General features: G+C 44.5%; 1 protein-coding gene across 1 annotated transcript; it reads left to right on the top strand.

Annotated features, from left to right (window-relative positions):
• Window positions 1-583: 583 nt before the first annotated feature.
• On the top strand, window positions 584-26,078 carry LOC147427810 (lysine histidine transporter-like 8). The gene is made up of 5 exons (XM_086496365.1): window positions 584-1,652; window positions 23,572-23,705; window positions 23,852-24,279; window positions 24,922-25,053; window positions 25,155-26,078. Exons 1-5 carry the CDS (start codon window positions 982-984, stop codon window positions 25,641-25,643), a joined length of 1,854 nt encoding a protein of 617 aa, XP_086352491.1. The 5' UTR covers window positions 584-981; the 3' UTR covers window positions 25,644-26,078.

Below are 26,078 nucleotides of genomic sequence, written 5' to 3'. Positions count from 1 at the left end.
TATAACAAGTCTTCACCTTCGGCCCCTGAAGGGCGCCTTTGGAGGGACCTCAAGCTGCAACGTATGTGCTCCATATAAGGTCGTGCAGCTTTCCTCATCGGTTGGTAACCTAATCTTTTAGCAGGAGGTACATGAAGGTGTTTATAGCAAATTGGTTTTTTCTAACACAATGAAGAGCTGCTAGAGGGTCTATGTGCACGCACGTGCCTGAGTGTGCAAAGAGGGGGGGGTAACTTCAAGATTCCCTATTTCACACACTAGAACGGGAGAGACAAATCAAAACGTCGGAAGAATGGGTAAGAGCAGAGAACACCGTCAAATGTAAAAGAGAGACACATGGAAGAGGAACTATCGGATTCCCTCCTCCCTTTGTATATAGTGTACCTTGAGCCTTTAATTATCTCAAAAGCAATTCAACAAAGGAAAGTAAAACAGACTTTCCTTAGTCCTACGAGTCAAAAATGTAATGCGTTTTTGCCCGTTGTGACAACGAGAGCGCGCACGCTCTCCGCCGCCAACGTGCTACAGCGCGCGCAAAAGAGGACGCAGACCAAAAAAAAACAGTGTCCATTTTCTAGTTATGCGTGATGCGGTCTGCTTCTCTACACTAGAGACCACCTGCCTAATTCGCTTGCAAGTTGCGACTGTGCTTCTTCTCTCTTTCACCAGTACGCGGACACAGAGAGAGGGTGCTTCTCACTCAAAAACATTGGATGCACACATTTCCACATACACAAAGTCGACCCGCCCATTTCCTCTCTGGTTCACACCTCCCACATACACACACACACACACACATTCTCTCCGCATACACAAAGCCTTGCTCGAGCACACGCACAGTACGCTCTACACCCAAATCCTGCTAACCGCCCAATTCCTCTCTGCATGCACCCTTTCTTGTAGCCACGGCTGCATGCACAACTGTGTGTACACACACATGCACACACACACACACACAAAGTGCCAAGCTAGCTCTCCTGTATGCACGCAGGAAAACCTGCGCCAATGTCCCGCATAATGGATACGGTCGAAGAAGGGCCGGAAGAAGATCTGAGCTTCCAGGCACATGATCACTCAGATATGGATATGCCAGCAGGAGAAAGAGAGCTTGTGTCAGTCCCTGTGACACCAAAGAGGGTCACACCGCCTCTTACACCACCTTCACACTCTCCCACACATCCAGCCTCGGCAACCAGCCCGGTGGTTCCGCTAGCCGTAGCCTCTGCTGGGTACACAGGACCATCATCTTCGTCTTTGGCCACCACTCCACATTTTTCTCACGTCCAATTTCCACAATCTGCTTCGCATACGCCTACAGGTGGTGCAACACGGCCCTCATCTTCATACACCTCACCGGCAGTGCCACGATCCCCTCTCATTACTTCTGCGGGGGCAGGATCAAAGACGCCGCGAACTCCATGGACACCTCGGTTCCTCAGCCCCATTGGTACTCCTGTTGTAAAGGCCATGACCAACATGAAGTCATATCTTGAGGATGTTGGACATTTTACCAAGCTCAATCCCCAAGATGCTTGGCTTCCCATCACTGAATCCCGCACAGGCAACGCTTACTATGCAGCTTTCCACAACCTCAATGCAGGGATTGGCTTCCAAGGATTGCTCTTGCCGTTTGCAATGTTTTCACTTGGCTGGTATGTGTCTCTGTTTTGGACGTCTAGTGCTTTTTTCAAGCTTGCAATTTCCTGCATCATGGACGTGCAAGCCCCAAAGATGCAACCACTCGATATAATTGGATTTAAGTCTATTACCATGATCCCACAACTATGTGATGTAATATGTGTAGGTAGGTACCTTTGCATGTGTATGTATGTGTGTACACAGTGAGTCTAATGGTATGTAAGTATGTACGTATCCATACATATGCATGTGCTGTTACTAATGCACGATGCTGAAGCTAAGAACACAATTGTTTCAGTAAGTTGGTTGGGGTTAGGTTTCTGGAGTCCATGTCTTCCCCCCCCTTCTCCCAAAATCTTCAGCGCTTGACATGTCAGCAGTTTGTGACATACCCCCCTCTTGAAAGAAAAGCAATCGTCCGCTATTAGAGTTGCAAAACTCTTGCATAGTAGAAACTTGGTTTAGACAAATAGTATTCCTGTAGAGGTAATGGCAGTCCAATGGTATAGCGTTTGCATTGGTCTTTCAAGGTTATCAGCTTTAAGAAAGACTCCGGAAGGTAAACATCGAACCTTTTGTTGTAGTCTTCCATGGTTTCCGTGGCAGCATTTTCAGGTTACCTTATTTTGTTAGAAGCTTTAAATAGGGATGTCATGCGGCTCTAGGCAAAAATATTGTTGAAAGCTAGCCAAGTCCTTGGAGCATGTATCTTGGTAGCTATAGAACTCTACCATTGCATATCATTATCTTTGAGTGAACTGGTATATCATACTGGTATATCATACTGGTATATCATGCCTAGGATAAGATCGGGCAGGCCAAGGGCCAGGACGGACATGCGGTCAAGGGGAGCTATATTTGGATGGCTAGGAGTCTATATATAGGGAGGCTAGGTGGAGAGTTGCATGGTCCAATCCCCCGTGGCCTCACATTGGTATTAGAGCAATGTCATGTCTAGGTAAGACCGGGTAGGCCAAGGGCCAAGACGGACATGCGGTTAAGGGGAGCTATATATGTCATGTCTACGTAAGACCGGGTAGGCCAAGGGCCAGGACAGACATGTGGTCAAGGGGAGCTATATTTGGATGGCTAGGAGCCTATGTATAGCAAGGTTGGTTGGAGAGTTGCATGGTCCAGTTCCCTGCGGTTTCACATTCCACATGTGGAGAATATGAGTCTTTGGGACTGACGCTGGCACCTGTTTCTTAATGATATGTCGCGATAGAGTCCCTAGGTGCTCACATCCATTTGTTAGACTATTTTGAGCCCGGAGTACCAGGAACAATTTGAGTGGCCAGGGTACTAAGTACAGACTTGTTGAGGTTACAAGTATGGTAAAAAACATTGACTGATGGTCGTTTACATACATAGCAAGGTTATGTTTTGTTACAAAAAATGTTTCATTGTTGGAACTTAGATGTGATTGAGTTTTCACATTCTATTATGGTCCAACTTTTGTCGCAAGGCTATCACATACGAACCGTGGAAAGTCCCGTCCTGAAAATGCAAGTTCGAATAAGTTTGTGTTAGAATGCATGTATACTAGGTGTTATGGGCTCTAGTGTTTAATACAGTTTTGTTTGGAATGGCATGCAAATTCATGGACATAATAGCTTACGAAGCATATTGCATCATAGGTGCAATATTTCTATGGCATTTATTGTGAATCTACCAACTACCATACGAAGGGAGAACTCGGTATGGGTGTTCGTAGAATGAATGGTCTAAATTGTGAAAGTTTATTCCACTCAAGTTGGTTAATCACAACTGTATAGATATGGATTCCACCACATTTTGCTGAGTAATTGTGAACCCACATTTACCAGTCCTTTTGGGGGCCTGTTATCAACGGTTAGGATGATACAACAATACATATTACCACTCGTCTAGAGACGGATGGGCAGGTACGTATTAATCTAGTGCTAAGGGATATGCTAAGAGCGTAAGTTAGCGAGAAGCACTAAAGGATATGCTAACTTATGCTCACTGACGACAGCAAGTCAAGGACTTGTTGAAGATGATGAAACAGGAAACAGAAGGAAGATAGCAACTCAGAGTAGGAAGAAGATGGAGAAGGAGAAGACACAGAGCTTGCGTACGAGATCTCTGTAGTCTATCTCTCTGTATTAGAATAATAGAGTATTTACAAACTCAGAGCTACAAAGCTTATATGAGACCCTAAGAGATAAGGTGTCCTTTCACACCAGATGTCCAGGGGAAAAAACCTAGTGGGAGAAAAGTGTCCCTGGTGAAGCGCGTATATACACTAACACTACTACATGTCTACAAATCCCCCCTGTAGTGATAGTGTGAATCCGTACAAGGTAGCAGATCATCATGTGTATGAGAGTAAGCCCAAAGCTTTTCGGAAAGCTTCAAACTTTTCTCGTGATAACGCCTTCGTAAATAGATCTGCAATGTTATTCTGTGTAGGATAGTAAGTTAGTGTGATCTCCCTTGCATGTAGCCTTTCCCTGACATAGTGGTAGTGAACCTCTATGTGCTTTGTTCTTGTATGAAATACTGGATTCCTTGCAACTGCCATAGCACTCTAACTGTCAGGAAAATGGTAGTGGGTGCCTGTTGACACTCACAAAGATCTGCCAATAACCTACGTATCCATACACAATCAAGTGTTGCCGTGAAAGCTGCCCTGTACTTAGCTTCACAAGTTGATGTAGCCACTGTGGGTCGCTTCTTGCTTAGCCAAGATATACATGCATTTCCCAAGAAAAAACAATTCCCACTTGTGGAATGTCGTATGTCAAAATCACCAGCCCAATCTGAATCGCTGTAACCAAGAAACTGCATAGAATTGTGCTTTCCATACATATCCCCCCTTGGAAAGAACATGGAAAGATTAGGGGTACCTGAAAGGTAACGAAGTATGCGCTTCACAGCCTGCCAATGATGCATACCTGGGTTGTGCATAAATCTGCTTGCTTGTGAAACCCCAAATTGAATGTCTGGACGAGTGTTGCCTGCCAAAAAATATCAAGCAACCAACCGCTGCTGCATAAGTATGTACATCAAAAGGTTCTCCAACATCGTGCATGCTCAACTTTGATCCAGTTTCTACGGGTGTAGAGATTGGTTTATAATTTTGCATACCAAACTTGTCTAAAATTTTATGCAAATATTTGGCCTGCAACATGTATATGCCATCCTCTGATTGCACAAACTGAATACCCAAGTAATAATGTAGCAAACCAAGATCAGACATCTCAAAGGTTTTTCTCAAAGCATCTTTAAACGCTTCAATTTCATCTGCAGTATTGCCTGTAAGAAGCATATCATCCACATAAAGTGTTAGCATAATGAGAACTCTCTCTCTCTTTTTGACATACAAAGTACTTTCTGTTGGACTATTCTGAAATCCTTGGCCAATCAAATAAGTATATATCTTCTCATACCATGCTCTTGGAGCCTGTTTGAGACCATACAAAGCTTTACACAATCTACATACCTTTTGCTCTTGACCTTCTACAACAAAACCACTTGGTTGACTTACATAAACTTCTTCCTGCAAATCACCATTCAAAAAAGCAGTTTTGATATCCAACTGATGCACTTTCCAACCATGATGAGTAGCAATTGCAACTAGTGAGCTAACTGTGGACACACGAGAAGTAGGAGCAAAGGTTTCATCATAATCTATTCCTTTCTGTTGCGCATAGCCTTATGCCACAAGCCTTGCTTTGTACCTGTCAACAATACCATCTTGTTTCCTTTTTACCTTAAAAACCCACTTTGTATCAATAGGCTTTTTACCTGTAGGCAAGTCCACTAGATCCCATGTATGATTCTTATGAATAGAATCAATTTCTTGCTGCATAGCATCTTTCCACTGAACACACTCTAAAGCTTGTTCAAATGAATCAGGCTCATCTGCATCACAAAGAGTGCTAAAGCAAGCCAAATCTACTTGCTCTCTGCCAAAAGTAGTACCAACATGTGTTTTTCGTGGCAACGGTGCATCCAACTTGCTATTCTGCAAAGTTTTTTGAACCCATTTATGCAAGGTTCTTTCTTCCTTGAGAACTTCTTGCTCTTCACGCACAATTTCCTCTACATCATGAGGTGTCACATGCTGATCAAAAGATTGATCAAGATTATCAACCTGTTGTGATTCTTGATTCTCTACAAAAGAGGGAAGCAAACCTTCAAATACATCATGTGTCTGCACATGAGGTACATCAAAAGCAACCATAGGTTGAGCAGTAGTTTCTGCAAAAATTACATCACGACTTTCAAAAATCTTGTTTGTAGCAAGATTGTAAAGTCTATAACCTTTACTTCCACTACTGTACCCCACAAATATACATTTGATTGCCTTATCCTTAAGCTTCCCACGTAACTGCTGAGGGATGTGAGCATAAGCAAGACAACCAAAAACACGAAGATAACTGACTGAAGGTTTTCTGTCATACCAAGCTTCATATGGAGTAATGGTCTTCAAGGCACGAGTAGGACACCTGCTCAAAACATGTGCTGCACAAGCAACTGCCTCCATCCATAGCTTATGAGGCAAACTCTTAGCCTTGAGCATACATCTAGCCGTCTCCATTAAAGACCTGTTCTTCCTTTCTGCAACACCATTTTGTTGTGGTGTGTATGGCATAGTGCATTGATATTTAATGCCTTTCTTTCCCAATAAATTCTTAAATGCACCTGACATGTATTCACCTCCTCGATCGGTACGAAGAGTCTGTACTTTGCAACCTGTTTCATTTTCAACCATGGCGACATAATGTTGAAAAATTGCAAACACATTTGACTTTGCTTTGAGTGGATACACCCAACAAAACCTGGAAAAGTCATCAATGAAGGTCACAAAATAAAGGCTGTTTCCCATAGATGGCGTCCTCATAGGACCACATACATCATTGTGTATAAGATGCAACTTTCGTGTCTCTCTAACTGAACCATCGTGCGAAAATGCAAATCTGTGCATCTTTCCAAGAACGCAACCTTCACATATATGTCTTGGTGGCATCTCCAATAAAGACAAATCATGCACCATATTATGACGTTGTAAAGTCATCAAACTGCCATAACCAACATGCCCACATCTAGCATGCCACAACTCAACATCCTACATGGCCTGAGTCTTTGTTTCTGCAATACATACCTGAATCTGCTTTTCATAACGATCTAGCACAAATAGTCCATTTTCCAGCGTACTTGTAGTGATAAGAGAATAACCATTCTCTCGATCTCGTACAACACATCTGTCATCCTAAAAAATGACCCGAAGACCATTTTTTGCAAGAGAGGATACAGACAACAAATTCTTCTTGATCCCTGGAACATATAAGACATCTGGCAAGCATAAATCTGAACCATTTGAAATGGTAATCAAAATCTTACCAACGCCTTTGATTGGATAAGAAGCATTATTTGCACATGTCACCTTCTTTCCTGCTGGAGCTACATCCAATAAACAAAACAAATCCTTCCTTGAAGTAATATGCTTGGATGCACCACTATCAAAGTACCAAATCATTTGTGTCTCGTCAACACTGTAAGCAGAAAAATCTGAACATACTAAGAAAGCATAAGAATCCTGCACAAAGTTTACAGACTCTTCTTTAGCTGTAGAAGAATCACCAGAAGCTGAAACAACCAAACTTGACTCTTTCTTTTTTTCTTTAGCAATTCGCTTTTTACACTCACTAATGTAGTGACGAGGTTTCTTGCAGTAGTGACATTTACCTTTCTTTTTGGACTTGTTGGAATCACCTTTAGATAGAAATTAGAAACTCCCCGGATCGGAATAGAAGACTCGGGTTGTTGAGAGGAAGCCATGCTGCTTTTTGGTGCCGAAGAAAGAGGAATAGCTTGAGGCAAAGGAGGCGACAACATGTAGTTTGAAAACCGTTGAAAGCTCTGCAGAATTGGGAGGTTATGCTGAGGATGCCTCGAGAGTATGTTGCGGAGTTAATCAAAGGAACTACAGGTACTCTATGGAATCCATAAGCGCCATCTTGTCTGTTCTTGGAGGGACCTGTTTGCTTTCAAAAAAGCAGACGCCTGAAGCTCTGATACCACTGGGAGGGCACCACATGCAACTGAAAAGAACAGACTAGAACAGACTTTTAGCACTTCAAAACAATTGAACTGAAAGAGATAGAGAGAATCCACGCAAGAGACACAGAGTGACAGAGTTCCATTTCCAGACAGTACTGGCCCCAAACCCTAGCTCCCCTTTCGGTATTTTCTTCATATTGCAAGGTTACAAGATCTGGGACTCTACTTTGCTTCTCTGCAAGGTAAGATGCTAGAGAGAGAGCCCCTTGCACATATCTAAAGGTCCTTGGCCCCCGAAAGCATATACGATGAGAAGCAATTGCATCCAAAAGCACTGATGGCCAAATTGTAGGACCAAAAATCAGCCAGCGCAATTTACAAATTTTCGTATATTTGCCACATCAAGTTTTTAGACCAACTGTCACGTCAACAACAATTCACACAAATTTTGGTCTTCTTTTTCGTCTTAGGGTTTTAGACCCCACGACCAAGATCTGCAAGTTGGAAGGGTCAGGATTTTTAAGCCTAACCCCTTACCTTAGTCTTTAGTTGAAGGTTTTAGGCCCCTTGGCCGTCTTTAGTAAGTTAACTGGGGTTAGGTTTTTGGATCCCCCTGCGCCCCCCTCAAAGATCTGCAAGTTGGTAAGGTTAGGATTTTTAACCCCTTAGTCTTTAGTTGAAGGTTTTAGGCCCCTCAGTCGTCTTCAGTCAGTTGGATGGGATTAGGTTTGTGAAGTCTCCCCCCCACCCCCCTTGTCAAAGGTGGCAACGAAAGATGTAATGAAGACAAGAAATGGTTCGTGATCTGGTGGACACCTCCACTCCAATCTAGAACACGTGCAATGCCACACAAATAGACAAGGCACCTGTGGAGAAGAGAGATCACTTAGGTAGCAAGAGATAGGACATTTGAGAATGAGAGAGAGAGAGAGAGAGAGAGAGAGAGAGAGAGAGAGAGAGAGAGAGAGAGAGAAAGATCTGGGAAAGGCTCTCCATGCTGATAACAAGCTGCTCATACAAGTGACCAAGGGTGTTTTGGCATAGATTTGACATGCCTAATGGCTAGACCCGAGGTACACACAACTGCAACTGCTACTAACACTGCCAATTGCTCTTGCACATCGGACCACTGACACGGTCTCCTGATGGACTGCCCTAGCCTCGTGAGAAGGCGAGTCTCTGGCGGGATCTCTCCTGGCAAGAAGGTTGATTTGAAGGGGGAGAGGAAACTGGATCAGGGTTTCACATGGTGTGGCTGTCCCCCTGGAGTACATGGATCTCCTCCTCTCCGTGGCTGCACCACAATGGAGGTGCTCTATAACTGCAAGACTATGGTGCCTCCTCACGTCTACCCTAAGAGAAAAATGCAAGGAAGACATCCTTGCTGCCCATCAACTGCCATGCGGTGTTGCCCTCCTGTTGGTGATGAAAAACGCTAGGGCTGAATGGGGAAAAACATTGGGGCTGATCTGTAGCAAAAATGCTAGGCCGATCTGCTCCCCCTGCCTAGTGTCCATCCTAGGGCTGCCTCCAAGGGGCGCCCAAGAGCACTGTGCACACACACACCTCCCATGGTACCCCTGTCCACATCTATATACCTCCAGAGGTCTGGGTCTGCTAGCTGTCCACCAACCCCCACAACCTCTAAAATAGGGAAAAATAGGAAAATGGTTATGTGAAGCCCTCAAGGGCTATGGGAAAAATACTAGCAAGGCTTAGAAAAATACTTCCAGCCTGCAGGATCCTAATGGCCATGAAACCAAGCCGAAACCCAAGAATAAACATGGTGAAACACATCCCGACATGAGAAAACGACGTCACATTGGCCGGGCACAGCCACAAAACAATCCTCAGTCCCTAACTCGTACCCCTGGGAGAAGCTGGGATTGACTGGATGAATCCAGAGAGATGGTTGAACTCTAATACCCCCTCTCAGCTCCTAGAAAGGTAGACGGACCAGGGAACTGGAAAGAGAGGGTTTTGTGGACGTGGATATCTACTATAGAACTCCGAGGTCGAATAGTACCTGGCCAATATGCCAACCAACCACTACCCCTGAAAGACGTCCGGGAAGTAACATCTCTCCACTGAAAGTAAATCCAGCTCTATCAAGAATCTCCTCAATTGAATCGGCTCACAAGTCGCACAAACATCTGCAAAAGGTATTGTTGCTGGTCGCTCCAAGAGAATGCATCAAAACTGAGGATAAAGGCATAGACTACTGGTATCCGGATCATTTTTCAACTCTCAAGTGCTCCACCCTCGAGGAAAGAGTAGGAAACCTACACCTTCGGTCACGTACCTCATGCCAGAATCTCCAAGTTGCTACGAGAAGTCCGAAGTCCAAAGAATTGGATAGCCGAGGCTACACTAAGATTCCATCTATGTCATTAATCTCTCACTCTCATGTTTTGGACGAGGATAAAACACGTAGACTCATTCTAGAGAAGCATGATTTGTTGCATGACAAAGAACAAGAAAAGACATGACACGGAACACGAAAAAGAAGAAGAGAAGGAGACTCTCTCAGTCTTTTCTTCTCCAAAGCATGACACATGTTTTGCATGATAAAGATGTGATTGTTCACAAGGATGATGGTTTAGATGATGCTTTTTCTAGTGAAGCTAACCTCATTGCAGATATGATCAATCACACAGAACCGATCTTGGCTCTCGAGCCGAGGTCCAAAGAACCCACTCAGGAAGTATTGTATGTTCGCATGATTAGTCAGCACACATTGTTCGAATGTTCCATTCGTGACGGTTTCTTGTATTTGCGTCACCATCTTTATGTGTCCCCTTTCCACACGCATGTCATATTGTACGATGGACATGATTCACTCATGATTGAGCATGGAGGTATGCGGATCACCCTCGAAAAGAAGAAACGTTTGCATTCAAGGAATTTACATTGTTTACCGATTGTCCGCTTTGTCAATTGCTTTTACATGTCTCTTTCTTGGCATGACATAGTCTCAGAAATAGCACAAGAAAGATTGTCCATCAAGCATTGGCATTTCCATTGTGATTTGCCACAGCTAATAGGTTTAGGTCGAAAAGTCAAGATTCGATCTCACATTTTGCGTGTGTTTGGTGAACGGTTTGGCATTCCGTCACTTGGTTCATCTCAAACATTTAGGAAGCATAGTGTTTTTTCAGTCACTCTACATGGAATGGGCATGTTTATGATTTTGTGTTGGAAGTGGTTTCAGGAATCTTCCTCGGAGATTCTTGAAGGTGGATCAACGTCCATAGACGCAGTTGGAGCGTTGAAGCGTCACGGATCACTTTGTGTCGCTTTCGGCGCGGCCCAAAGAAGCAAGCATTGCAGACCTTCATGAAGTTCAAGTATTGCACGACCCACACATCAGAGTGGGCCGGCGAAGAGTTTTTCAAAGATTACCCAGAGTTGTTGGAAGACTACAAGGAAGCCATGCAGCTCGGTACCAGTACCTCACTTTGAAAAGGAGGGGATGTCACGTGCACATCTAACCCTATGTGCATGTGGACAAGCTACTTCAGGTCTAGGGTTCAGGTCAGCTTAGGAAGTGTTCTGGCACCTTTGTGAGCCTGTGCACAGGCCGTGCATGTCCAGGCACCTAGAGTAGTTGCATATCCTCTGGTTGTACACATCATGATCATCAGCATGACAATCAGTAACCATCATGAGCATTTTATAGTGCATAGAACCCATTTTCCCTATTTATCCATTTTTCACTTATTATTTAATAAGTGACTGTTGGAAAGCTAGGCAAGGCAAGGCAAATTTGCTAAGTCAATATATAAGAAACTAGCGCTAGCACTTTTTGGCAGAAGAGACAGACGAAGTTCCAGCAACTTGCAGTGCACCTTCTCAGCAAGACTGGCAGGAGACTTAGCGTTTTCAGCGACAAGACAAACCTGGCGTTTTTGGACTTCCTAGATCAGCCAGCGTTTCCAGATCCCAGCACTTGGAGCCAGCAGATTGCCTAGCGTTTTGCAGTTTCTAGCGACAGATCAGCCCCAGTGCATTAGCATTTTAAGTTTTTAGCACTTAAACACAGTAGATCAGCCCCTAGCCTCGCAGATCTCACCTACCCACAGCAGATCCTCGCCATACCGTCGAGTCAGCCACGTTTTCAGATTCATCCCATTATATTCTTACAACATACAATGCACCTTAGCTAGCCAAGCAGTACCATGACAATGCCAATAATTCAGGACTAGACCTAAGTAGGGTGTAGGGGATCTTAGGCTTATCAAATAAAAGTCACTACAAATCTCACTAGTGAACACTTGACTTGGTTAAATCTACATGCTAAATGACAAACACATCTATGAAGATAAAATATTAAATAAGTGATTGTTGAGGAAAGTTCAACCATAAGGACAATGATGGGCAATGCTGTCTTTCTATGTATATAAGGTGCTACGAAAGGCAAACAAGTCAAAGAAATAAGTAGGTAGGTTGTTTGAACCATGATTAGTAAACAATAAAGAACAAGGCATATGTCTAGAGACATTAATTTTTTTCAAGAAGTACCCCTGCCATTGAGAAGCATGAGAAGCATCTGCGTTTTCATCGCATCGTCGTCCTCGCCAACATAGTGTCAATATTCAATAGAGAGTAGGCAGCTAGCAGATTTCAGCCTTTCAGCCCTAGCGTTTTCAGATTTCAGCTCATCCTCGTTGTCGTTATCATTGTCGTCGACATCGTCTGCAAGTCCATTGCATCTAGACCATTGTACCATATTTGTGCAATCAATAGCATAGACCTCTCTCGCCATAGAGAGGGGGGTTTGAGAACCGTCTGGTGTCATATTCTTCTCTCTCTCAACACGTTCATTCACAATGTCATTCACTTTGTTTGTGATCATTGCACTCTCTCACTAAAGGAACGGAAGGCTCTCTCTTCCGTAAGTAAAAGAAACCCTCGAGCACAGTCGGAGCACTCATCTTGAGCAAAGTCAACATTCACTTCCGTTGCACCTTACATGAGAGTTGGTTGGGACCCCATCGGGTGTCATTCTCTTCCCTCCCCCCCCCCCCCCCCCCCCCTCTCTCTCTCTCTCTCTCTCTAAAAGCACACATTCAAGCAAGGAAAGAAGAAAAGATTTTTGAAAGTTAAATTTTAGATCTTGTCAACCATTTCAATTCCGTTGCACCTGACGAATTTTTTTTCTCTCTTGTGTTTGAGGTTGTGTTTTGGAGTGTTTCGGGACACTCCTTCCACTCTTGGAACTGCAGGCCTGCCATTGCACGTAGGACCTTGCGGCTTGAGCGTCGGAAAATAGCAACCAAGTGTATACCAGGTGTTGCATGCGGGATGCGTCGACAAGGGGGTAGATAGTTGTCTCGAAGATAAGTGTGCGACCTTCCTTGAACACAAGTACAAAAATTCTTGCATTTGGCAAGACTCGTAGCGGTATGAAGACCTCTCACAATCCAGAAGGCGAGCAAGTTCCTCCTTTGGATCCTCCAAGGAACCCTACTCATACTCCATCAGATCCTTCACCTACCTCTCCACCCTTGCCACTCAATCCCATGGATTTCATGATGCGGACGATGATGTGGCAAGATGAGGCACGATGACAAGAGCGTGTGGAAGCAGTGGAGCGAGAGAAACGTTGATTGACGGCCGAAGCTGAGTCTTGTAGATGGGAGTGCGAATAGACGTGGAGGCTAGACGGCACGATAGGGCTGTCATGCGTGATCTGATCACCTCTCTTGTGGTTCAAACCAGTTCCTCCTCATTGGAACCGGATTATGAGCTTGCCAAGACCATTGCAGAGGTGACCAACGCGAACCATCAAGGAACCAATTTCTGAGAAGATTACATTCAGTAAGTATGACAGCAAGATGGATGTGGTTGTCATCTATTCTTGGTTGCATCAATTTACATCTTACTTTATCGTCGTTAGAAAGTTTAATAATAACAAATCTCTCTTAGCTTCCTTGCATCTCACGGGTAATGCTATCACCTGGAAGGATGAGTGGATGGAGAAGAAGGACGCCCACAAGGCGGCCCATGCCGAGTCTCTACTCCTTTCCCCTCTTGAGCTTAGTTGGGAGAAGTTCGAGGAGGATCTAAAGACTCGCTTCTTGCCTCCACAGTACTTGAAGCGATTGAAGGAGGACTTTCGGGCTTTGTCTCAACAAGGGAAACCTATGATGTTGTATGCTCAGCGTGTGTCCCAATTCGGAGGACAATTGAGGAAATCAGATGAGGAAAGGTTGGAGGCCTTCCTCTTTGGATTGGACCACTCGATCAAGTTTGACGTGGAAGCCGGTGACAAAGTTACCCGGAACAAGAACGGGGTCTCCGGAACGTTTTCGGAACACCCCCCCCCCCCCCAAAAAAAAAGAAAAAAAAAAAGAAAAAAGAAAAGCGAAACAGGAACAGGGGCCGGAATGGTAAGCTTAAAATATGCTTAAATTAGGTTGGATTTAACCTATATGTTAGTAGAGAGCCATACAAACCCATTAGTCGAAGTAGAATCCTATTTAGATATGCTTTGCAATTATTCTTCAGTCTTAAGCCTTGCGCGCGATTGCGCACTACACACAACACATGAATTGGGATCATTGTTTACAAAATCATCTTGATTCTTCATAGAAAGAACATAAACTCAAAGTGTAATAGAGTTCAAACTCCACACAAAAGCTTGGAGCGAAAAGATGATAGATTATAAAGATGGCTTACAAGGCCAGCCAAGGCGCTACATCCATCCGCAATGAGGGTTACGCCATACTTCGTCCTTGTGTCGCTCCATCCATCCGCAATGAGGGTCACGCCATACTTCCTCCATTGCGTCTTCATGTTTAGGGTTGCCATCTCCACAACGTCCTTCTCTCTATCGAGTAGAGTAGTGTGGATGGCCTCGGAAGAGGGTGGTACATAGCGTGCCCCATACTTTGGAATCCTCGTGCACATGGTCTTGAAGTACTCCGACCTACAGATTGCACACAAGAGGTAGTAGGATTTACTATTTAGATGAGAATGAGAATCGAGATGATTGATTGTGAGAAAATGATATCAAGTCTTATCGATCCTTTATGAAGGAGATGTGATCATAATAGAAAAAGTGGGCAACACTTGCATCCACATCCTTCTTCCTTTTTGGATTCCAAGTGGTATGTAGAGTGCGTTGGTGAGATTTAGGAGTGGAGACCGGAGTAGTATTAGGCATTGAAAATGCCGATCGAAATGATGTCGCCACCGTCTACGTCGTTGCCGCATTACGATCACCACCAACCGATGAAGAGGTGTAGAAGAGAGAAAAACCAAGTTGTTGGGGTCGATTGCAGGAAGCTAGGCCCCAACAACTTGGTTTTTTGCTCTTTACACCTTCATCGGTTGGTGGTGATAGTAATGCGGCAACGACGGAGACGGTGGCTACATCATTTCGATCGGCATTTTTAATGCCTAATACTACTCCGTTCTCCACTCCCAAATCTCACCAACGCACCCTACATACCACTTGGGATCCAAAAAAGGAGGAGGATGTGAATGCAAGTGTTGTCCACTTTTTTTATCATGATCACATCCCCTTCATAAAGGCTCGGTAAGACTTACTATCATTTTCTCACAATCAATCATTTCGATTCTCATTCTCATCTAAATAGTAAATCCTAATACCTCTTGTGTGCAATGTGTAGGTCGGAGTACTTCAAGACCATGTGTACGAGGATTGCATAGTATGGGGCACGCTATGTGCCATCCTCTTCTAAGGCCATCCGCACTACTCTACTCGATAGAGAGAAGGCCTTGTGGAGATGACAACCCTCAACATGAAGAGGCAATGGATGAAGTATGGCGTGACCCTCATTGCGGATGGATGGAGCGACACTTGGAGGAGGTCCATCCATGGCATTGTTGCCTATTCCAAAGGGGAGATATATTTTGCCCACTCCCACGACACCACGGAGATAGAAAAATTAGGAGATGTCCTTGCAAGTGAGTGGGCCTCCGCCATAGAGACCATTGGGTCGGACCTTGTGATAGGTCTAGGCATCGATGGGGAGGCATCACGACACCACGGAGATAGAAAAATTAGGAGATGTCCTTGCAAGTGAGTGGGCCTCCGCCATAGAGACCATTGGGTCGGACCTTGTGATAGGTCTAGGCATCGATGGGGAGGCATCAAATAGGGCAACCGGAGCTATTTTAGAAGGCGCTTATCCTCACATCACTGTGTTCTTTTATCAACAACTATAACATATTTTGAGCCGAGTTCTTAAAGCGATCGGGGAGCAAAGTGCTTTTAAAGTATTGTGAGACATGCTTCGCCTACAACTATCTAATGGTAAGCCGCTTTGTAGAGTGTCAAAGTGCAGTGCGGCAACTCTTCATCAGTCCTAAGTTTGCTGAGACTTCCCATGCAAGTACAGTCACAGGGATCATTTGTATAGGGAGGGTAGAGGATCCTAAGTTCTGGGAGTCTCTGAAGACTATTGACAAAATGGTGAAACCAGTGATTCACTTGCTTAGTGTGATGGATGGTATGCATTGGCAAGGTCTGTTAAGCAATGGATCGCATGGTCGAGGCGCTTGAAGATCTTGAGAAGGACCCAGATAGGCTCGAAGAAATCAAAGACCTTTGCAGTAGTAGGTGGAATGTTTATAGTTCACCTTTCATGGTGCAGCTTGAAGGGGATCGGGGAGCACCACAGACGGAGAGAGAGAGAGAGAAGGAGACACACACACAATGTGGGTGGGGAGACTCCAAAGAATGAGCAGCCCCCTATACACTTATGCTATGTATAAGGTATACAAGTCAGTGGGCGCCCAGACTCTGGGCGGTCGGGCAAGGCACATGCGCCTATACCCCAATAACCTCCCACTTAAAGGCGAATGTGCCTTTAAGCAAGGGAACCTAGTCAAAAGACCACAAAAGGTGAGAGAAAATCTCTCTCAACCGATGCCCACTGGCTGGCTGTGATCGTGTGCATCCGATTGTCCTGTTCCCGTGTAAGTCCATACACCACCAGACGTACCGCACACGTACTGTAAGATGTACGCAATACCTGCATATCTCCCTCGTGCACTATGCCATCATCAGTCAACAAACAACTGACAACCCCAACTGCAAATGCTCCCATTGCAACTGCGATATCCGGTCTCAAGATCAGCATCTCATACATGAGACCACCGAATGCCGATGCAATGCTAGCGGGCCTTGATAGCTCTACGGAGCATGCATCAACATATATATCCCTAGCAATAGGCATCTCTGACTGACAAGGCGTGTCAGCCACATGCATCTCCTGACTGTCTGCAAAATACGCATCAACTTGTCGTGCAACCTCAGAGCAAACTAGCTGCTCTAGGTGTCTGCTGGAAGATATATCCTGCACAACTATATCCCCATGCTCACTGTCGAGCATAGAAAGGAATGACTGCATAATCGCTGACATCTCAGCCTCCTCTGCAATCATCCACTGCAAACATGACCACTCAATCTGTTGTGACTCACTAGAGCTCTCATGCTCTAACTCCGTATGCATAGACTCTTGCACAACGTCCTCCTGTCGTGACTCACTAGAGCAAGACCGCTCTACCTGTCTATCCTGCATAGAAGTATCTTGCAAAACTGACTCTCTGCTTTGCTCAGTCACTAGCAAAGCATGCATGTCTGACTGTGTCACCTCTCTATGTGACTGCTCAAGTCGTGCCCCAACTGTGTGCACAACGAGCTCACTACTCTGCACTCCATGCAAAGCATCCTGCAACCCACAAGCAAAAGAGACTCGCCTGCTCTCTCGCTCTCTACCTGGCTGCGTGATCACAGAGACAACACCGTCTCTCCCGTGATCCACATGCAATGGGTAACCTGTACCACTCCTGGCACCTCTCGCAATCACTAGCGAACCCAAATGCAACGCAAAAGATCGCTCAAGCAGCGATACCCGACATCCACTATCCCGTAACTGTCTGACTGAGATCAAATCCCGTCTCAGATCTGGCACATAACGCACATGACGTAGGGTAAATCTCATACCATTGGGCAAGGACAAACATACGTCTCCTGCACCCTCAATGTCATACACAACACCATCAGCCATGTGCACACAACCAAGTCTTCCACTAGAAAACGTGCTAAACCACTCACGATGCGACGTGACATGGAAAGTAGTATCTGAATCTAGTAACCAATGTGAAGACAATGTGTAATCCGATATGCAATCCGTAGACATAAGATCATCTGAAGACAAGCTAGATGTAAATGTGACATCGACATCACAAGCATACTCAGTAACCACCGTACTGATCTCACTAGCATCTGTCATGCCCAAATCTGCATCACGCATCTGTCGCCTCCGTTGTCTCAAATGCCTGAAACATCGACGCCTAATGTGCCCTCTATGTCCACAATGCCAACATGTCAAGTCTCTATACCGTCGAGACTTGCATGTGGGACCAATCTCTCCCATGGACATAGAAGTGGGACTAGACTCCCCTGTAGACATGGATGTCGCGTACATAGCATGTAAACTCTGCCATAAAGCATGAGTTGTAGTCTCCCTCGAGACTTGCCAGTCAACAGACTCAACCAGATGCAAACGAATCGTAGACATTGCTAACTCATCAAGATCTTGCCAATCATCATCACGCATAGACTTGGGCTTCGCCGATAAACCACACAAGGGTTTATCCTGCCCCAAATCCGCCAATCCAACAAGCATATGCTCCTTCCAAGCAACAAAATCTGCACCATCAAACTGTGTCATACCATAACGCTGGAAGTCAAATGAAAAATCAGCCATAATGCTCGTAAAAGAGCAACCAACAATGAGTAGCAAATGTCAACCAAATCAGCCCTAAACTGGCTCGAATCGCATCAAACAAAAGTCTGCAAATATGGCTGTAAAGCATGAGTTGTAGTCTCCCTCGAGACTTGCCAGTCAACAGACTCAACCATATGCAAACGAATCGTAGACATTGCTAACTCATCAAGATCCTGCCAATCATCATCATGCATAGACTTGGGCTTCGCCGATAAACCACACAAGGGTTTATCCTGCCCCAAATCCGCCAATGCAACAAGCATATGCTCCTTCCAAGCAACAAAATCTGCACCATCAAACTGTGTCATACCATAACGCTGGAAGTCAAATGAAAAATCAGCCATAATGCTCTCAAAAGAGCAACCAACAATGAGTAGCAAATATCAACCAAATCAGCCCTAAACTGGCTCGAATCGCATCAAACAAAAGTCTGCAAATATGGCTGCAAATCAGCCCCAAAACAGCCCCAAAATTCAGCTCTTAAACAGTTGCATAAACAAGTCACAAACGTGTCCCAGATCAGCCTAAAACTAAGTCATACATGGACACCTGCAAAGAGGAAACAATGGCTGAAAATTCAGCGCCCAAATAAGCCCTCAAACCTGCCTGTAAACTTGTAAACCTGTAAAACCTGCTGAAAAACCTCAAGCCATTAGTGCTCGAATCCGGCTACCTAGCTCGTAGCCACACAAGCATACATCACAATACTCACTCCTGTGAGTGTGCCAAGATAACTGTACGCCCACACTGTGCGGTATCGATGCATACACACGCACAAGAGCTCCCGCAATGTCAATACAAGCCTCGCGTGCTCTAGTATCACATTGCAATCTGTGAGCTAATCACCAAGCCCACACTGTACGGTATCGATGCATACACACGCACAAATCTCCCACCTACAGAGAACACCGCACGCAAATGCTGAGTGCAACCCGCAATCTCTACCTAGATCGCATAAATGATGTGCATAAAACTCGTGGGAAAATTTCGCCAGAGTTTCGTCAGTAAAACAGCCACAAAACCAGTAACCAAACTGATTGCACGCTCAAAACCATGAGCAACCAAAGCGCATCAAACTGCACTCCAAATGCATGTACCAATCTCCACACTTTGCATACATCATTGCAAACACCTGCAAATCTAGTACACAAATATCTGCTCTACCTGTGACTGCCAAAAAACATGCTCGAGGCATACATTACTGAGCTCAAAATGCAATCACATTAGTCTCCCTGAGCATCAAACCACATAAGGCATACATCGTATCCTCCCACCTGTGAGGAAAACTTGCAGCAAATATCACTCTCACATCTGAGAGCAAACCATGTGTGGAATCCTCGACACACAATAAACAACTGCTGCTGCAAAAAATTCAACGTTCAGAATTTTAAAATTCTGATATGACGAGCGCGTCCGAAGCATGCCAAAACCCCAAGGTAGACTCCTGGATCACATGTATCCGAGTCCGGGTGTGAAAGCTATGCCAAAAAACGCTGTTTTCGATCCAAAAACGTGGCAAAAACTTGTTGCTGCTGCAGAAATTTCAGAGGTCAAAATCAGCTCAAATAGACATCACCATTGCGTCCGGAGCGTGCCAAAACCCCAGGTTACACCTTAACCTTGCATAAATCGCATTCCGTATGCAAAAGTTATGCAAAAAACACTGTTTTTTGGGCCCGAAAAATGACCTGCGGAAATGAAAATCTGCATTTTTCCTGCAAGTATGGCTGCAAATAACCATACACACTTGCAATACACTCTTCCCTCAAGCTTGAGAATGCCCCTCAAGCTTCCATGAGCACAGATCTGGTGGTTGCTCACCGATCTCAAGCTTCCACCGAAAGCGAGCTCACCATAGCCGAAAGCTCACTCCTCTATAGCACTCCATCTGTCGCGAAGCCAAAGCTCTGATACCAATTGAAGGGGATCGGGGAGCACCACAGACGGAGAGTGAGAGAGAGAGAAGGAGACACACACACAATGTGGGTTGGGAGACTCCAAAGAATGAGCAGCCCCCTATACACTTATGCTATGTATAAGGTATACAAGTCAGTGGGCGCCCAGACTCTGGGCGGTCGGGCAAGGCACATGCGCCTATACCCCAACACAGCTTTTGTGTTAGACCCAGAGTTCCAGGGTGCAGGGCACGAGCATGATTCGGAGGTGACCACACATTGGAACACCATCTTGAAGAAGCTTCACCCTGATTGTGACATACAACGCAAAATCAAGGATCAGCTTGCATTTTACAGGTATATGCGAGGATCATTTGGGACATCCGATGCCCAAATTGATCGCACCAAGATTTCCTCCGTCTTGTGGTGGTAAGAAAATGGTTCAGATGGTCCCGATCTTCAACTGTTTTCTTAGCCAAGCGGTTAGCTCCTCTTGCTTAGAGCAATGGTGGAGTGTTTTTAGCCACATTACATATAGAAAGAGAAACCGGCTTCGAGTAAAGAAAACAATTGAACTTGTTTTTGTCAATACAAACTTAAGAATGCTTTGCAATTCAGCATCCAAAGTGACAGATCCTTTTCTACAGTGGGAGATGGAGGCAGAGACAGAGGTGCTTGGAGAGACAGGAGGATCTACGTATTAGGATGAGCCTATGCAGGAGGATTGGCATGATATTCAAGACGTCCAGGACTCCACTACAGATTGGAGGTGGGATGCTCTTATGCCCCTACCCAGAGGTGACCATCAGGCATGAGTCATGACTCATTGCTCATTGGTTTTTGATATATGTTTCCTTTGTGCCCGTCGGCTTTGTCCCCTTTTTGTATTGCACTACCACATGAGTGATTGAGTCTTGACATGTCACCTAGTGACTCTTACAGTTGTTATTTAGCACTCTAACCTCTACATGTCTTTTTGTAGTGCCTTGGCTGGCCTTGTAAGCCATCTTTATAATCTATCATCTTTTTGCTCCAAGCTTTTGTGTGGAGTCTGGACTCTATTCAACTTTGGGTTAATGTTCTTTCTATGAAGAATCAAGATGATTTTGTAAAGGATGATTCCAATTCATGTGTTGTGTGTAGTGCGCAATCGCGTGTAAGCCTTAAGACTGAAGAATCATTGCAAAGCATACCTAAATAGGATTCTACTTGGAATAATGGTGTGTATGGCTCTCTACTAACATATAGGTTAAATCCAACCTAATTCAAGCATATTTTAAGCTTACCGTTCCGGTCCCCTGTTCCCGTTCCGCTTGTCCCGGGGGGGGGGGCGTTCCGGGTAACTTTGTGTCAATTAAGTCAAGAAGAATAGGCATTGTATGCAATACAATGCAAACTGTCTCCTAGGTGTCAACATGCCCCAACATTGCAATAATGCCACTATGAATGAAAAGTAGGACAATTCCATTGTGGAGGACTATGTCGTCGGTTCACCATCCATCACTTGCTTTCTCCAGCTTCCGTGCATAGTCCTCATTTGTCTAGCCGTCTTTGTTGACGTTGATGTCCTCAATGTCTTCGCCTCTAGGAACTCAACCAGTGGGTGTTGAAGTATGTGAACACCCATGCACCAAGATGGCCCATATTCGGCTTCTTGGGGGGTAATGGTTTCAGGATTCGATTCATGCGGGGCAGCAAGGCCAAGGGATGTGTGAGCAGCTTCTTCAGCGGGGGTAGCATCGCTAGCTTCTGTGCGAGGCCCTTTCCTTCCTCTTCATGTTACAATAAGCCCTTGACTCTTGGCTCGAGGGCCCCTACAACTCTGCACACTTAGCCGAAAATCCTACAGCACTCAAAGGCGAGTTCCCCTCTTGTAAGGACTTCGATCCCTCATAAACTTTAGAGAACTTAGCGGCGAGGGCCTTGTATGTCCCTTGGCACATGTCCTTTAGTATTTGAATGTATGTACATGCTCCTCAAAGACGCCCTGAATGAAGTCCTCTGGAGCGTGATAGAGGCTCATGCATACACTCCTCCACAAAGTGACTCTCCACTTCCGTTGGCTGCACTTAGCGACAAGGGCCTTGTATGTCCCCTGGCACATGTCCTCGAGCATTTGAATGTATGTACAACTTCCGTTACCTCGCTTGTGCCCGCCAGGGTGTGGCTACTACCTAGAAGCACCAAAAAGCAGGACTCTAATCAGTAAAGAAGATATCCTGCACAAGCAGATGGTTTCAACCTTGTTCACAAACAGTCTCAGCATTTTCCAAAAAAAAAAAAAAAAAGCAGCTTTGTGGAGAGAGAGGAATAATGATGCTAGATTGGGCCTCTTCTTACAAGCTGAGGTTATGATTGTGCCTGTGGCTACCCATAGCTCATGTCCTCGCATAACCAAATGAGACCTAAAGACCGTTATTTTATAGCGACTAAACCACCTCAATCTTGCACTGCCCACGTACTAAGTCAAATTGTCGTGCTATGCAGAGTTTTTGACTAGCATACAGTCGTCCTTTGCTAGCTTGAGGGGCATGAGAGTGGTTACATAAGACCTGAACGCTCTAAGCTACATATTGTTGATACCAGCTGCCAGCAAAAGTGTAACAACACTCGACTATCCCTTGTAAATGCAGAGAGTGTCTACATTTATGTAATGAATCTATCCCATCATGCAGATAATGTGTATGGGCCAACATGTACAGTGCAGTGTGGCAAACTAAGATCCCTTAAGCTTTCTTTCCTAGGCTTACCTCGATTTGAAGAAGTAGCAGCATGTCCACATCACCATGTTGATCAATGATGAAGAAACCCGTGTATCAAATAACCTCCCCTTCTTACTGAGCTTTTGGAAGTGTTCTTGCATTGGTGACCAACAAGGCCAATGCTGGAGAACTTCATTTCAAGCTTGCCTACAAAATATATCATAGAGAATCTTCCATTCAGGGTAGTGAAGGTAACTTGCAACTACCAATGTCCCCTTTGCAACCTGACTTAAGTTTAGCCTCCACTACAAATATAAAAAACTTGATCAAGTATAGCCAATCATGGGTATCGTGCAGTTGGTCCATGAAGTTCTCTAATTTGTAAATTTGCGAGCTTGTGCTAATTAAATAAATGCACATGTACTGGTTTTTTACGACTTTCTGATGGCTCAAGGTTGTATCAACTGTAGGTTTGTTTTAGGATTGATACAAATGCAACTATCTCAAAGCTGAAGTTTTTGAACAATTTTGTGGTCACAGGACCTGGGGTCTCATTTCACTGGTCATTGCTTATATATGGCAGCTGTACACAATGTGGATCCTCATTCGGTTGCATGAAGCCACACCTGGTGTTCGCTATAGCCGATACGTACAATTGGCCCAGGCTGCCTTTGGTAATAACATTTCTAGTTTTCCACAAGTTTCATATATGCCGCTTTATTATTTAAAGAGTATCACTCTGCTGAGTTCTTTCTGAGCATATGGCAAGCATGCTTTTGCATATCAAAACTTCACTCTGTTTAACACCGCATGTATGCAGGTGAACGACTTGGTTTCTGGCTAGCAACCCCACCCAACATAAACCTTACAGCAGGAACTGCAACTACTCTCCTCATTGTAGGAGGAAGCACCCTCAAGCTCTTCTACAAAATAGTATGTGGACCGGATTGCGGAGCCAGCCCGTTGACAACAATTGAGTGGTACCTCGTGTTTGCAATGCTTTCTATAGTTCTGGCTCAGCTCCCTAATCTCAACTCCATTGTAGGCCTATCCTTAATAGGAGCTGTCACTGCCATCACATATTGCACCATGTTATGGATACTCTCTGTCAGTAGAGCCCGACCGCCTGGAGTCAGCTATAACTTTGAAGAAGGAAAGTCTACTGTTGCTCAAACATTTACAATCTTAAATGCTTTGGGCATTGTCGCTTTTTCCTTTCGAGGTCACAATTTGGCAATGGAGATTCAGGTGAATGCCTTCTCCATAATCTTAATCCTTATTAAACATTTACAATCTTAAATGCTTTGGGCATTGTCGCTTTCTCCTTTCGAGGTCTCAATTTGGCAGTGAAGATTCAGGTGAATGCCTTCTCCATAATCTGAATTTTATTAAAGGCAAATAAAAGAAGTAGAGGTAGGGCCCCCCTATTCATCTCAATTGAAAAAATCAAATCAAGTTTGAATTGAAGGGTGAAAGAACCTTAGAGGATGAAGATGAAAAAGAGAAAAAATTGGAAGGTCAAAAGTTGATACATCAACTATAAACGGTGTCTACGAGTTGCATTTTCGTTTTCAATCCTTCCATCCTATCCTTCAAACTTTCATGTAGCTTCCTTAGAAATTAGTCTATAGGAACCTAGCTTATTAGTGTGAAAGAACCTCAGAAGATGGAAGATAAAAGAGAAAGAATTGGGAGGTCAAAAGTTCATACATCAGCGAGCTGCATTTTCATTTTCATTCCTTGATCCTATCCTTTAAACTTTCCTGTAGTCTTCCTTAGACCTTAGTTTATAGGATTTAAGCTTATTAATGATTTTTTCAAGAGTAGAGTGACTAGGAAGTATGTTACTGTACGTGCTCTTAATTCATAATGTTGATAATGCTCAAACAGGCCACTATGCCTTCAACCATGAAACATCCTGCTTATGTCCCTATGTGGAGAGGTGCCAAAGTTGCAAATGCAATTGTTGCAGTATGTTACTTTCCTATTGCTGTTGCGGGCTATTGGGCGTACGGAAGCATGGTATGTGGGCCGGCCTGCCCTTCCATTTCTGACACACACTGCTTGCACTTGCAACTCTGTATGATTTGTAACGAGCTTCTTGCTGTCAAATATTGAAACAGATGCTATCTTCAGGAATTCTTTTCAGTGTTTATGCATTCCACCAGGAAGACATATCGCGGCCGCTTATGGGATTGCTATTCATGCTAGTGGTAATCCATTGCCTAAGCAGCTTCCAAATCTACTCCTTTTCGATATTCGACAACTTCGAAGCCGGTTACACAGCGAAAAGAAATCGACCAATTAGCAAGCCGGTTCGGGTCATTTTCCGAATTTTCTATGTATTCACAAACTTCTTGATAGGGGTAGCATTTCCCTGGCTTGCTAGTTTGACAGGGTTGCTAGGAGGATTGAGCAGTGCCCCTGTCACGTTTGCATATCCTTGCTTTATGTGGCTGGCTATCAAGAAGCCCAAAAGGTATAGCTTCAGTTGGTATTTGAATTGGACTCTTGGGCTGCTAGGGATGGCAATGGCGGCCGCTGTTACCGCCGGAGGGATATGGAGCATTGTGGACTCTGGTCTCAAGTTGCACTTCTTCAAGGCCTCATAGGAATTTTGGTGCGAAGTTTTGGTGGGTAGAGAGTTCACATCTTTTTGGATGAGGTGTTGTGTGTGCATATAGGATTTTGTAGATGAGTACACATGAACCAATTTTTATAGACGAGTACACATGAAACCGATTAATGCGGCTCCATTTGGGCTGAGGCCGTGCGTGCTTCAGTATTTCCATATACCATGCATCAGTGTGCGGCTTTTTTCCTTTGATTCTTCTGCATCAGCAAGACATTTAATTTGTTGGATTGATTAATTTCACTTCAACCTTGTACTTCCTGAAATAGCAACTTACTCTGTCTCTTCAAGAACACGATTCTGCAGAAGTCTGTAATTAGACTTTTCCATAATCCCATGTCTATATCTCTTCACACCTTGAGATTAAGCAATTACACACATACCCATAAAAGTGCACAATTTCGTGGATATTAAA

This window comes from Adiantum capillus-veneris, chromosome 23 (genome assembly GCF_014529385.1).
Source record: "Adiantum capillus-veneris isolate H3 chromosome 23, ASM1452938v2, whole genome shotgun sequence".
NCBI classification, from domain to species: Eukaryota; Viridiplantae; Streptophyta; class Polypodiopsida; order Polypodiales; family Pteridaceae; genus Adiantum; species Adiantum capillus-veneris.
Note: the sequence above shows the minus strand (reverse complement) of the source record. Positions and strands in the feature narration are given on the sequence as shown.